This window comes from Oncorhynchus clarkii, chromosome 26, assembly GCF_045791955.1.
Source record: "Oncorhynchus clarkii lewisi isolate Uvic-CL-2024 chromosome 26, UVic_Ocla_1.0, whole genome shotgun sequence".
Lineage (NCBI taxonomy): Eukaryota > Metazoa > Chordata > Actinopteri > Salmoniformes > Salmonidae > Oncorhynchus > Oncorhynchus clarkii.
Window position 1 is genome coordinate 1511346 of NC_092172.1, and position 12918 is coordinate 1524263.

At 41.2% G+C, this 12918-nt stretch overlaps 1 protein-coding gene across 6 annotated transcripts in view; it reads left to right on the forward strand.

Moving 5' to 3' along the window:
* LOC139385206 (dishevelled associated activator of morphogenesis 2) overlaps positions 1-12918 on the forward strand; it is a 228096-nt gene that overhangs the window by 176038 nt on the left and 39140 nt on the right. For all 6 annotated transcript variants that reach the window (XM_071130316.1, XM_071130319.1, XM_071130317.1 and 3 more), the window contains exons 6-10: positions 6558-6891; positions 7548-7658; positions 10049-10152; positions 10319-10385; positions 10706-10823. In XM_071130316.1, the coding sequence (XP_070986417.1) occupies positions 6558-6891; positions 7548-7658; positions 10049-10152; positions 10319-10385; positions 10706-10823 (734 nt within the window). The remainder of the gene's footprint in view (positions 1-6557; positions 6892-7547; positions 7659-10048; positions 10153-10318; positions 10386-10705; positions 10824-12918) is intronic.

The window sequence follows — 12918 nt, forward strand, 5'->3', positions numbered from 1 at the left end:
CTGCTAATAAACCTCCAAACGAGCTTCAACGCCATACATCACTCCTTCCGTGGCCTCCAACTGCTTTTAAATGCTAGTAAAACTAAGTGCATGCTCTTCAACCAATTGATGAGCGCACCCTCCCACCCGACTTGCTTCACTACTCTGGACGGTTTTGACTTAGAATATGTGGACAACTACAAATACCAAGGTGTCTGGTTAGACTGTAAACTCTCCTTCCAGGCTCACATTAAGCAACTCCAATCCAAAATTAAATCTAGAATCTGCTTCCTATTATGCAACAAAGCCTCCTTCACTCATGCCGCCAAACTTACCCTCGTAAAACTGACTATCCTACCGATCCTTGACTTCGGCAATGTCATTTACAAAATAACCCCCAACACTCTACTCAGCAAACTGGATGTAGTCTATCACAGTGCCATCCGTTTTATCACCAAAGCCCCATATATTACCCACCATGGCGACCTGAATGCTCTCGTTGGCTGGCCCTCACTACATATCCATCGCCAAACCCACTGGCTTGGTCGTCTATAAGTCTAGGTAAAGCCCCGCCTTATCTCAGTTCACTGGTCACCATAGCAACACCCACCTGTAGCACGCGCTTCAGCACGTATATTGCACTGTTCATCCCCAAAGCCAACACTTACTTTGGCCGTCTTTCCTTCCAGTTCTCTGCTGCCAATGACTGGAACGAATTGCAAAAATCTCTGAAGTTGGAGACTTGTATCTCCCTCTCTAACTTTAAGCGTCAGCTGTCTGAGCACCTTACCGATCACTGTAATTGTACACAGCAAATCTGTAAAAAGCACACCTCATCCCCATATTATTACTTACCCTCTTGCTCTTTTGCACCCCAGTGTCTCTACTTGCACATCATCATCTGCAATCCAATATTAATGCTAAATTGTAATTATATTCGCCTCTATGGCCTATTTATTGCCTTCCTCCCTACTCTTCTACATTTGCACACACTGTACATAGATTTTTATATTTTTCTTTTGTGTTGACTGTACGTTTGTTTATGTGTAACTCCGTGTTTTTTTTTGTTGCACTGCTTTGCTTTATCTTGGCCAGGTCACAGTTTTAAATTACAACTTGTTCTCAACTGCCCTACCTGATTAAATAAAGGTGAAATAAAAAAGAAAGAGCAAGCTACATGACATTTAGTATGATGTCACCCAGGTGACCCTCACGATTTGCCCAAATGGCCGAATTGGTAAATTGATACGTTTTCAAGAACATAACTATAGAAAACGTATAGAAAGCTATGCTAATAAAAAATACAAGTTTACACACTCCCAGGAATGTCATACACGATGGATCATTAGCTTCCCTACATAAAATGAACTAACAGGAGATGCAACAAGAATGCTGATCCAATGTCTCCAAACACAGAAGTTAAATATTTAAGATAAGGGCCAAGTTAGTAGCTAACACTGATCTAATGTCATAAGTGAACACACCACAAACCACACACAAAGTAAAAAATAAATAAATAAATGTACACATATACAATTACAGTATTTAGAACACCGTCTACACAAGTTTGTGCTGCTGGTCCCAAGTTCTAAGTCTCTTTCTGCTGTAAAGCACTTACCATCATCGACTTGTAGACTGGCTGGGTATTCACACCTCTAGATGGTCGGGCGGGAGTTTGTTGTGGAGCCAGAGAGAGCAGCAGTCAGACTAAGTGGAGGATGGAGGACTTGAATGTGGTCTCTTTGAAGTCAGTCTTCACCACTATTGAAGTTTTTTATTTTTTTTATCCGTAAGAACTCAAGTTTATTACTTATTTTATTTAACCTTTTATTTTAGCAAAACATCAAATAAACAACACATCTATAAACATATATATTATGTAGAGTAGGAGGAACACTATTATTTTTTTTTATTTTTTAAATTAACCTTTATTAAACAAGGCAAGTCAGTATAAATTCTTATTTACAATGCCGCCTACCCCGGCCAAACCCGGAAGACGCTGGGCCAATTGTGCTGCAGCCTGGATTCGAACCAGTTACTGCAGTGTGTTAGACCACTGCGCCAGTCGGGAGCCCAATGTATATTATATGTTGACTTTGACATGTTGTGGCTTTTGAGTGCCTTGTTTGCTATTCATACACATATTTCATAATTAATTAATTAATTATATATATGTGTGTGTGTGTATATATATGTGTATATATATATATATATATATATATATATATATATTTGCTATTCATACACATATTTCATAATTAATTATATATATATATAATTAATTATGAAAAATGTGTATGAATAGCAAATATATATATATATATATATATACACACACACACACACACAGTGGGGCAAAAAAGTATTTAGTCAGCCACCAATTGTGCAAGCTATCCCACTTAAAAAGATGAGGCCTGTAATTTTCATCACAGGTACACTTCAACTATGACAGACAAGATGAGATGTAGGATTTTTATTTAATTAATTTGCAAATTATGGTGGAAAATAAGTATTTGGTCACCTACAAACAAGCAAGATTTCTGGCTCTCACAGACCTGTAACTTCTTCTTTAAGAGGCTCCTCTGTCCTCCACTCGTTACCTGTATTAATGGCACCTGTTTGAACTTGTTATCAGTATAAAAGACACGTGCTGGATTTTGTTGCATTACAACCTGTAGTGTAAATGGATTTTTATTTGGATTTCATGTAATAGACAGACAAAATAATCTAAATTGGTGAAGTGAAATGAAAAAAATTACTTGTTTAAAAAAAGTAAACGGAAAAGTGGTGCATGCATATGTATTCACCCCCTTTGCTATGAAGCCCCTAAATAAGATCTGGTGCAACCAATTACCTTCAGAAGTCACATAATTAGTTAAAGTCCACCTGTGTGCAATCTGTGTCACATGATCTCAGTATACACTACCATTCAAAAGTTTGGGACCTCTTAGAAATGTCCTAAGTGGTCCCAAACTTTTGAATGGTAGTGTATCACATGATCTATTCTGGCTCTAACCAGAATAGAAAGAGGAGTGGGAGGCCCCGGTGCACGACTGAGCAAGAGGACAAGTACATTAGAGTGTCTAGTTTGAGAAACAAATGCCTCACAAGTCCTCAACTGGCAGCTTCATTAAATAGTACCCGCATAACACCAGTCTCAACGTCAACAGTGAAGAGGTGACACCGGGAGGCTGGCCTTTTCAGCAGAGTTGCAAAGAAAAAGCCATTTCTCAGACTTGCCCATAAAAATCAAATATTAAGATGGGCAAAAGAACAGACACTGGACAAAGGAACTCTGTCTTTAATCAGAATGACAGTTTTCAGCTGTGCTAATATAATTGCAAAAGGGTTTTCTAATAATCAATTAGCCTATTAAAATGATAAACTTGGATTCGCTAACACAACGTACCATTGGAACACAATAGTGATGTTTGCTGATAATGGGCCCCTGTACACCTATGTAGATATTCCAAAGAACATAATTCACAACATTAACAATGTCTACACTGTATTTCTGATCAATTTGATGTTATTTTAATGGACTTTCAAAGACAAGGACATTTCTAAGTCACAAACTTTTGAATGGTAGTGTATATATATTTTTTTTATACATTTGCAAACATTTCTAAAAAACAGGTTTTGCTTTGTCATTATGGGGTATTGTGTGTCGATTTATGAGGGGGAAAAACTATTTAATCAGTTTTAGAATAAAACTCTGACTGTAGAGCTGTTAATTTTACACTATTAATAGAAAACAAATCCTTAAAATGAACTTCAGTTAGTAGAGATGGAGAAGACAAATGAAAACATTTGCTTAAAGTACTTTGCTTCCTTTTTCAACATATTGTTTGTTGAATCATGGATGACTGGCATTTGTAACACGTTTCTGTAAATTATTTCTGCATATTCTTTCCAGTTTGCTTACATATTCCATCCAGTTCACTATATTTTGTATAATATATTACACTTGATCTTTCTTGAATAAGTTCCTCCATTTTTTATTCTGTGCCTCTTTTACAGTTTTTATTGCTTTCTAACTGTACTGTTAGTTCCTCTATTTCCTTTGTTAAGATGAACTCTTTTGACCTAAAAGAGGAGAGAAAGGAGAGGGAATGAAAAGGAGGAGAGAGAAAAAAATGAGGGAATGAGAACATTTGTAAATGGTTGGATGATGTTGGTATGTGGAGGGGGGACTGTTTTCACTGTTGAGAATTAGGCATCGTTGGATGTCCTTTGTAAGGAGCAGGAATTCATGGAGCGCAAAGAGTATGTGTGTGTGTGCACCTGTGTGTGTATATGCATGCTTGTCTGCGTATGTGCTGTTGTGTGTGACAGAGCACATCTGTGAGTAGCCACGTGTGACACCAAGACACCCACCTTCGTAATAACATCTGCCAACATTGAGCTGGCGATGTTACACCTTTAGGTAGAGAGATCAACTTCAATTTGCAATGTGACAAAGAGTAATGTTAGTGCTGAAACGAGAAGCACATTGCATGTCAAGGGAGTCTGTTTTACCTGTGTGTGTGTATGCGCACTCGGCCTTTGCAGTGTGTGCACCCCCCTCCCGGTCTTGGTCTTGACCCGGACTCAATTTGCACTGGTCTTGAATCAGTCTCGCTTTAGATGGTCTCTAACCCAACACTGGTGTACAGTATTTATGACCTTACCCATGTGTTCCTGGGGATCTGAGGGTTGCCAGTGCATTGCCAGGTGAACCGTGTGCGCTCTCGAAATCTGGGATTGAGTTAGCGGGAGGGTAGCCTGGCTTCAGATGTATAGGATAATAATGGCGTGATTTATGCGCTTTGAAGGATGGGGTGTGTTTTTTCCACTCCTGCTCTTGCCAAGAAAGCGGTGGGAGGGGATGGAACTTGGACTCGTCTCGTCTGACAATGTCAAAACAATCTGTTACAATGACTGACTGTAAATCTCCCTCTGCTTCTTTTTTTTCGCCTTCTTTCTCTCTCTTAATATTGCTGACTCTCTTGCTCTGTCTGTGTGATGTTTCTTACATTTTCTTAATTCTTCTTTCAGTGATTTATAAATAAGACCTACCCCCTCACTCTCTTTCTCTTTCACTTTTTCCCTCTCTTTGTCTGTCTGAACAGAAAACAGACTTACGTTTGTTATGAACTCTATCGATTTACATGATTTATGAACTTGATCAGGGAAAGAATCTGTGTGATGGGAACATCAAAATGGCCGACTTGATGTAATGCCCTTCATGTTTGTGTACTGTGATCAGATAAGCTTGCAGTTCTGCAAGAGGAAGGGGTTATCGAGGTGATTGACCCTTCATTAGCCCTGTTAATGAAGTCTGTCATTAGGAAAGTTCTAAGATGAATGTGGGTGGTATGAGTTTTATGGTTTACAGTTTCATGTGGGATCCCTTACTGGTTAATGGGGGTAGGTAGCGTAGCGAGGGGTGCCTTTGTATCTATACTGAACAAAAATATAAGCACAACATGTAAGGTGTTGGTTTCATGAGCTGAAATAAAAAATCCCAGAAATGTTCCATAGAAAAACAAAAATCTTATCTCTCAAATGTTATGCACAAATTTGTTTACATGTCGGTCAGTTCGTTTCTCCTTCTCCAAGGTAATCTATCCACCTGACAGGTGTGGCATATCAAGAAGCTGATTAACAGCATTATCATTAGACAGGTGGAGCTTCTGCTGAGGACAATAAAAGGCCACTCTAAAATGTGCAGTTTTGTCACACAACACAATGCTACAGATGTTTTGAGGGAGTGTGCAATTGGCATGCTGACTGCAAGAATGTCCACAGGAGCTGGTGCAAGATAATTGAATGTTAATATCTCTACCATAAGCCGCCTCCAACGTCGTTTTAGAGAATTTGTCAGTAGGTCCAACCGGCCTCACAACTGCAGACCATGTGTAACCACGCCAGCCTGGACCTCCACATCTGGCTTCTTCACCTGCGGGATCGTCTGAGACCAGCCACCCGGACAGCTGATGAAACTGAAAAGTATTTATGTCTGTAATAAGGCCTTTTTGTGGGGGGAAAACTTATCCTGATTGGCTGAGCCTGGCTCCCCAGTGAGTGGGACTATGCCCTCGCAGGCCCACCCATGTGAAATCCAAGGATTAGGGCCTGAGGAATTAATTTTAATTGACTGATTTCCTTATGAACTGTAACTCAGTTAAATCTTTGAAATTGTTGCATTTATATTTTTGTTCAGTATAAGTTCAGTGTTCAGTTCCTCGACCACTGACCCTTTGGTTTACCTGTGTTTCAATTCAGTACAGTTCAGTAAATCTGATGTGCATGATACGTTTTACGCTTGATACTACTTTTTACCCATTTTACTATACCTTTTGAACTCTTGTTATCCTAAAGCCTCAAACAAACAACTTAGGCCAGACACATTTTGGGTTTCAGTTAAACACGGAGATATTTGTCAAGGTGAATGAGATTTCATAAAAGTCAACTTAACCTCCCATGTGTGAAGCAGACCATAGTTTCCAGGGTTTGTTTAATCTTTGTCTTCCATTGTTGACCTTTTAACCTTTTTTGACTGACACATCCTCACGCCTCACCCCTCCACCTCCCAGGTTTGTGACGCGCTTCATTGAGCTCGAGGGCCTCACCTGCCTGCTCAATTTCCTGCGGAGCATGGACTACGAGACGTCGGAGAGCCGCGTGCACACTTCGGTCATCGGCTGCATCAAGGCCCTGATGAACAACTCGCAGGGTCGAGCTCACGTGCTGGCCCACCCGCAGAGCATCAATACCATCTCCCAGAGCTTGCGGCAGGACAACGTCAAGACCAAAGTGGCCGTGCTGGAGATCCTGGGCGCAGTGTGCCTGGTGCCCGATGGCCACAAGAAGGTGCTGCAGGCGATGGCCCACTACCAGAAGTATGCCGCCGAGAGGACCCGCTTCCAGGTATAGTCCACCAAGTCCTGGGGTACTCCTAAAGCTTATCAGAAGTAAATGACACACACTTTTTAGGTCATCCCCAAGAGTTAATATGTATTTTTAACCATGTTTAGAAGAGTTGCAAGGAAATTGTCCCTGTAATCCAGGGGTGGGCAAACTTCTTGGCCCAAGGGCCACATCAGGACAGATAGTGCACATTTTTTAAGGGCTGATTTGGTCATAAAAAGGGCAGTTATTTTATTTCAATTGGACCTTAAAACCATTTAATTTAACATTTAATTGACCGGTGGGATGGATTGTAGTTTACCCACCACTGCAATTCTTGCAGATCAATTTCGTTGTTTTTTAATTTATTTTATTTAACCTTTATTTAACTAGTCAAGTTAGTTAAGAACAAATTCTTATTTACAATGAAGACCTACTCTGGCAAACCCGGACGACGCTGAGCCAATTGTGCGCCAATTGTGCGACTCCCAATCACGGCCGGTTGTTATACAGCCGGGAATTGAACCCGGGTCTGTAGTGACGCCTCTAGCAGTGAGAAGCTGTGCCTTAGACAGCTGCACCACTCGGGAGCCTTGAGTTGTTTATGTATTGTAATGAATATAATTGTCCATTCAACCCATGCACCTAACTGAGAACTGTCCCTGTAACCCATGCAGACGTTACTGAATGAGCTAGACAGAAGTACGGGGCGCTACAGAGACGAGGTCAACCTGAAGACAGCCATCATGTCCTTTATCAACGCTGTGCTCAATGCCGGGGCTGGGGAGGTCAGTCATGATCGCCATGTTACTCTTTAACCCCCCTGTCACACCCACAGCTAGGTCTACTTTCTATTGGATGATTCATGGCAGAAAGAGTCACATTTAAACAGTGCTACCAAGATATCATCCAATAATTTGACTGCATACACCCTTAGAAATACATTAGATTTGAGTGATAGAGGCTACGTCATTGTTCATGGTTGAATTTGGGATGACCTTGGTCCCTTGTCAAACAGTCAGAATATGTCAAGAATACATCTTAAAGATGGAGTCTGGAGTAGGGGAAACGTTGTCACTGGCTGCCCCACCACTGTTTTTAATTTTTTGGTTGGCAGGTTGAGGAGTGTAATTTAGTAAAAAAAATGTATTAACATGATAAATTAAATTGCAGTACATATTGTGCTCTTCTATCGCGTGTGCAATGATGTCCAAGCGGGGGAAAAAAACAGTGTTTGCAGTAACTTCTTGTTGTTGAAATATTGCAAATGGACATGACTGTTTCATCATTAAGAATTCCTGCTGTACAGTGCCTTCGGAAAGTATTCAGGCCCCTTGATGTTTTCAACATTTTGCTACATTACAGCGTTATTCTAAAATGGATTAAATAAAAACAAAATGCTCAGCAATCTACACACAATACCCCATAGTGACTAAGCGAAAACAGGCTTTTTGACATTTTTGCAAATGTATAAAAACGTTATATACAGAAATACCTTATATACATAAGTATTCAGACCCTTTGCTATGAGACTCGAAATTGAGCCCAGCTGCATCCATTAATCATCCTTGAGATGTTTCTGCAACTTCATTGGAGTTCACCTGTGGTAAATTCAATTGATTGGACATGATTTGGAAAGGCACAAACAAACCTGTCTATTTAAGGTCCCACAGTTGACAGTGCATGTCAGAGCAAAAACTAAGCCATGAGAGCGAAGGAATTGTCTGTAGAGCTCCGAGACAGGATTCTGTCGAGGCACAGATCTGAGGAAGTGTACCAAAACATTTCTGCAGCATTGAAGGTCCCCAAGGACACAGTTGGCTCCATCATTCTTAAATAGAAGAAGTTTGGACCCACCAACTCTTCCTAAAGCTGGCTGCCTGGCCAAACTGAGCAAGAAGGGTCTTGGTCAGGGAGGTGACCAAGAACCCGATGGTCACTCTGACAGAGCTCTATAATTACTCTGTGGAGATGGGATAACCTTCCAGAAGGACAACCAGCACTGCAGCACTACACCAATCAGGCCTTTATGGTAGAGTGTGGTAGAGTGCATGGTAGAGTGGTAGAAACCACTCCTCAGTAAGAGGAACATTTTATTTTATTTTACCTTTATTTAACTAGGCAAGTCAGTTAAAAACGAATTCTTATTTTCAATGACGGCCCAGGAACAGTGGGTTAACTGCCTTGTTCAGGGGCAGAACGACAGATTTGGTTACTAGTCCAATGCTCTAACCCCTAGGCTACCTGCTGCCCACGGCCAAAAGGCCCCTAAAGACTCTGACCATGTGAAACAAGATGAAACCAAGATGGAACTATTTTGCCTGAATGCCAAGTGTCACATCTGGCACCATCCCTACGGTGATGCATGGTGGTGGCAGCATCATGCTGTGGGGAGGTTTTTCAGCAGAATGGACTGAGACACTAGTCAGTATCGAGGCAAAGATGAACAGAGCAAAGTACAGAGAGATCCTTGATGAAAACCCGCTCTAGTGCTCAGGACCACAGACTGGAGCGAAGGTTCACCTTACAACAGGACAACAACCCTACGCACACATCCAAGACAACACAGAATTGGCTTCGGGACAGTTCTCTTAATGTCCTTGAGTGGCCCAGCCAGAGCCCAGACTTGAACCCGATCGAACATCTCTTGAGAGACCTGAAATTGTTGTCGCACCGCTCCCCATCCAACCTGACCTTGAGAGGATCTGCAGAGAAGAATGAGAGAAACTCCCCAAATACAGGTGTGCCAAGAAGACTTGAGGCTGGTATCGCTGCCAAAGGTGCTTCAACAAAGTATTGAGTAAAGGGTCTGAATACTTATGTAAATGTGATATTTCAGTTTTTATTTTTAACCAGTTTTTGCTTTGTCATTATGGGGTATTGTGTGTAGATTGTCATTATGGGGTATTGTGTGTAGATTGACATTATGGGGTATTGTGTGTAGATTGATGAGGGACAACAACATGTTTTAATGGATTTTAGAATAAGGCTGTAAAGAAAAAAATGTGGAAAAAGTCAAGTGGTCTAAATACTGTATTACAATAGTGCACAGACACAGTAGCCTACATACAAAAACAACTGATTAAAAGTCCAAGATCAAGCTATTGTATGCCTGAATGATTCAGTGTTGCTGCTGTTGTCATCAGCTGTGTTTGATACCCTGTACTTCAATCTTCAGGACAACCTGGAGTTCCGCCTCCACCTTAGGTACGAGTTCCTGATGTTGGGGATCCAGCCCGTGATTGACAAGCTCAGAGGGCACGATAATGCCATTCTGGACAGGTGAGGCAGGGGACAAGATGACCACCAAGCATCTTAGAAAGCTTCTTAGTCCCTACAGTAAGGTTGTTAGGTTCAAAGCTGGCATGCAGCTGGTAAGATTTACAGACAGAGATGGAATGACTCACTCAAGCTTATTGTCCCTTTCATGCCTGTGTCATATTTCCAGGCATTTGGACTTCTTTGAGATGGTGAGGAATGAGGATGACTTGGAGCTTGCCAAGCGTTTTGACCTGGTGAGTGCCTGTTTTACCATCCCCATTGACATCAATACATTGTATAATTAAGCCCACATTGTTTTATTGAACTGAAATCCAAAGTATTGTCAAACCGAGCACTGGTATTAATGTACAACCTAGAACAGGTTCTCCTCTACGTTAGGCCCATGTAAAGTTCAAGTGTCTTTATTGTAATGTTCTTTATCTATGAATGTCGAACTTGGGTCATCCAGTGCTTGTATTGAAGATTGCTAATTGCATCCATGCCTCATTTCAGGCTTATTATTATGGATTGACTTGATATTTTAACGATTGTAGGTTTTCCTTTCATTCAACAGACCCACGTGGACACTAAGAGCGCTGGCCAGATGTTTGAGTTGATCAAGAAGAAGCTGAACCACACAGATGCCTATCCTTACCTGCTCTCTATCCTCCAGCACTGCCTCCAGATGCCCTGTGAGTACATCCATCACTATTAAATCTGCCTTACGGGCTGGTGAGGTATATTTATTCACAATATCCATTTCACAAATACACTATGGCAGTTTACATGACATGTCAAACTGAATATTTGTATTTATTATGGATTCCCAGGCAGCAACTGCTCTTCCTGGGGTGCAGCAAATTTAAGGCAGTTTATACAATCTTAAAACATTACAATACATTCACAGATTTCACAACACACTGTGTGCCCTCAGGCCCCTACTCCACCACTACTACATACATTGGGGCAAAAAAGTATTTAGTCAGCCACCAAATGTGCAAGTTCTCCCACTTAAAAAGATGAGAGAGGCCTTACATTTTCATCATAGTTCAACTATGACAGACAAAATGAGAAAAAAATCCAGAAAATCACATTGTAGGATTTTTAATGAATTTATTTGCAAATTATGTTGGAAAATAAGTATTTGGTCAATAACAACAATTTTATCTCAATACTTTGTTATATACCCTTTGTTGGCAATGACAGAGGTCAAACGTTTTCTGTAAGTCTTCACAAGGTTTTCACACACTGTTGCTGGTATTTTGGCCCATTCCTCCATGCAGATCTCCTCTAGAGCAGTGATGTTTTGGGGCTGTTGCTGGGCAACACGGACTTTCAACTCCCTCCAAAGAGGTTCTATAGGGTTGAGATCTGGAGACTGGCTAGGCCACTCCAGGACCTTGAAATGCTTCTTACGAAGCCACTCCTTCGTTGCCCGGGCGGTGTGTTTGGGATCATTGTAATGCTGAAAGACCCAGCCACGTTTCATCTTCAATGCCCTTGCTGATGGAAGGAAGTTTTAACTCAAAATCTCACGATGCATGGCCCCATTCATTCTTTCCTTTACACGAATCAGTCGTCCTGGTCCCTTTGCAGAAAAACAGCCCCAAAGCATGATGTTTCCACCCCCATGCTTCACAGTAGGTATGGTGTTCTTTGGATGCAACTCAGCATTCTTTGTCCTCCAAACACGACGAGTTGAGTTTTTACCAAAAAGTTATATTTTGGTTTCATCTGACCATATGACATTCTCCCAATCTTCTTGTGGATCATCCAAATGCTCTCTAGCAAACTTCAGACGGGCCTGGACATGTACTGGCTTAAGCAGGGGGACACGTCTGGCACTGCAGGATTTGAGTCCCTGGCGGCGTAGTGTGTTACTGATGGTAGGCTTTGTTACTTTGGTCCCAGCTCTCTGCAGGTCATTCACTAGGCCCCCCCTGTGTGGTTCTGGGATTTTTGCTCACCGTTCTTGTGATCATTTTGACCCCACGGCTGAGATCTTGCGTGGAGCCCCAGATCGAGGGAGATTAGCAGTGGTCTTGTATGTCTTCCATTTCCTAATAATTGCTCCCACAGTTGATTTCTTCAAACCAAGCTGCTTACCTATTGTGGAGTTTGGAGTGTGACTGTTTGAGGTTGTGGACAGGTGTCTTTTATACTGATAACAAGTTCAAACAGGTGCCATTAATACAGGTAACGAGTGGAGGACAGAGGAGCCTCTTAAAGAAGAAGTTACAGGTCTGTGAGAGCCAGAAATCTTGCTTGTTTGTGGGTGACCAAATACTTATTTTCCACCATAATTTGCAAATAAATTCATTAAAAATCCTACAATGTGATTTTCTGGATTTTTTTTCTCTCATTTTGTCTGTCATAGTTGAAGTGTACCTATGATGAAAATTACAGGCCTCTCATCTTTTTAAGTGGGAGAACTTGCACAATTGGTGGCTGACTAAATACTTTTTTGTCCCACTGTATCTATATTACTAAATCCATGTGTATGTATACTGCGTATGTTATTGTGTGTGTATGCATGTGTCTGTGCCAATGTTTGTGTTTCTTCACAGTCCTCACTGTTCCATAAGGTGTTTTTTAAATCAGTTTTTTTTAAATCTAATTGTACTACTTGCATCAGTTACTTGATGTGGAATAGAGTTCCATGTAGTCATGGCTCTATGTAGTACTTTGTGCCTCCCATAGTATGTTCTGGACTTTGTCTGTGAAGAGACATCTTGTGGCATGTCTTGTGGGGTATGCATGGGTGTCCGAGCTGTGTGCCAGTAGTTT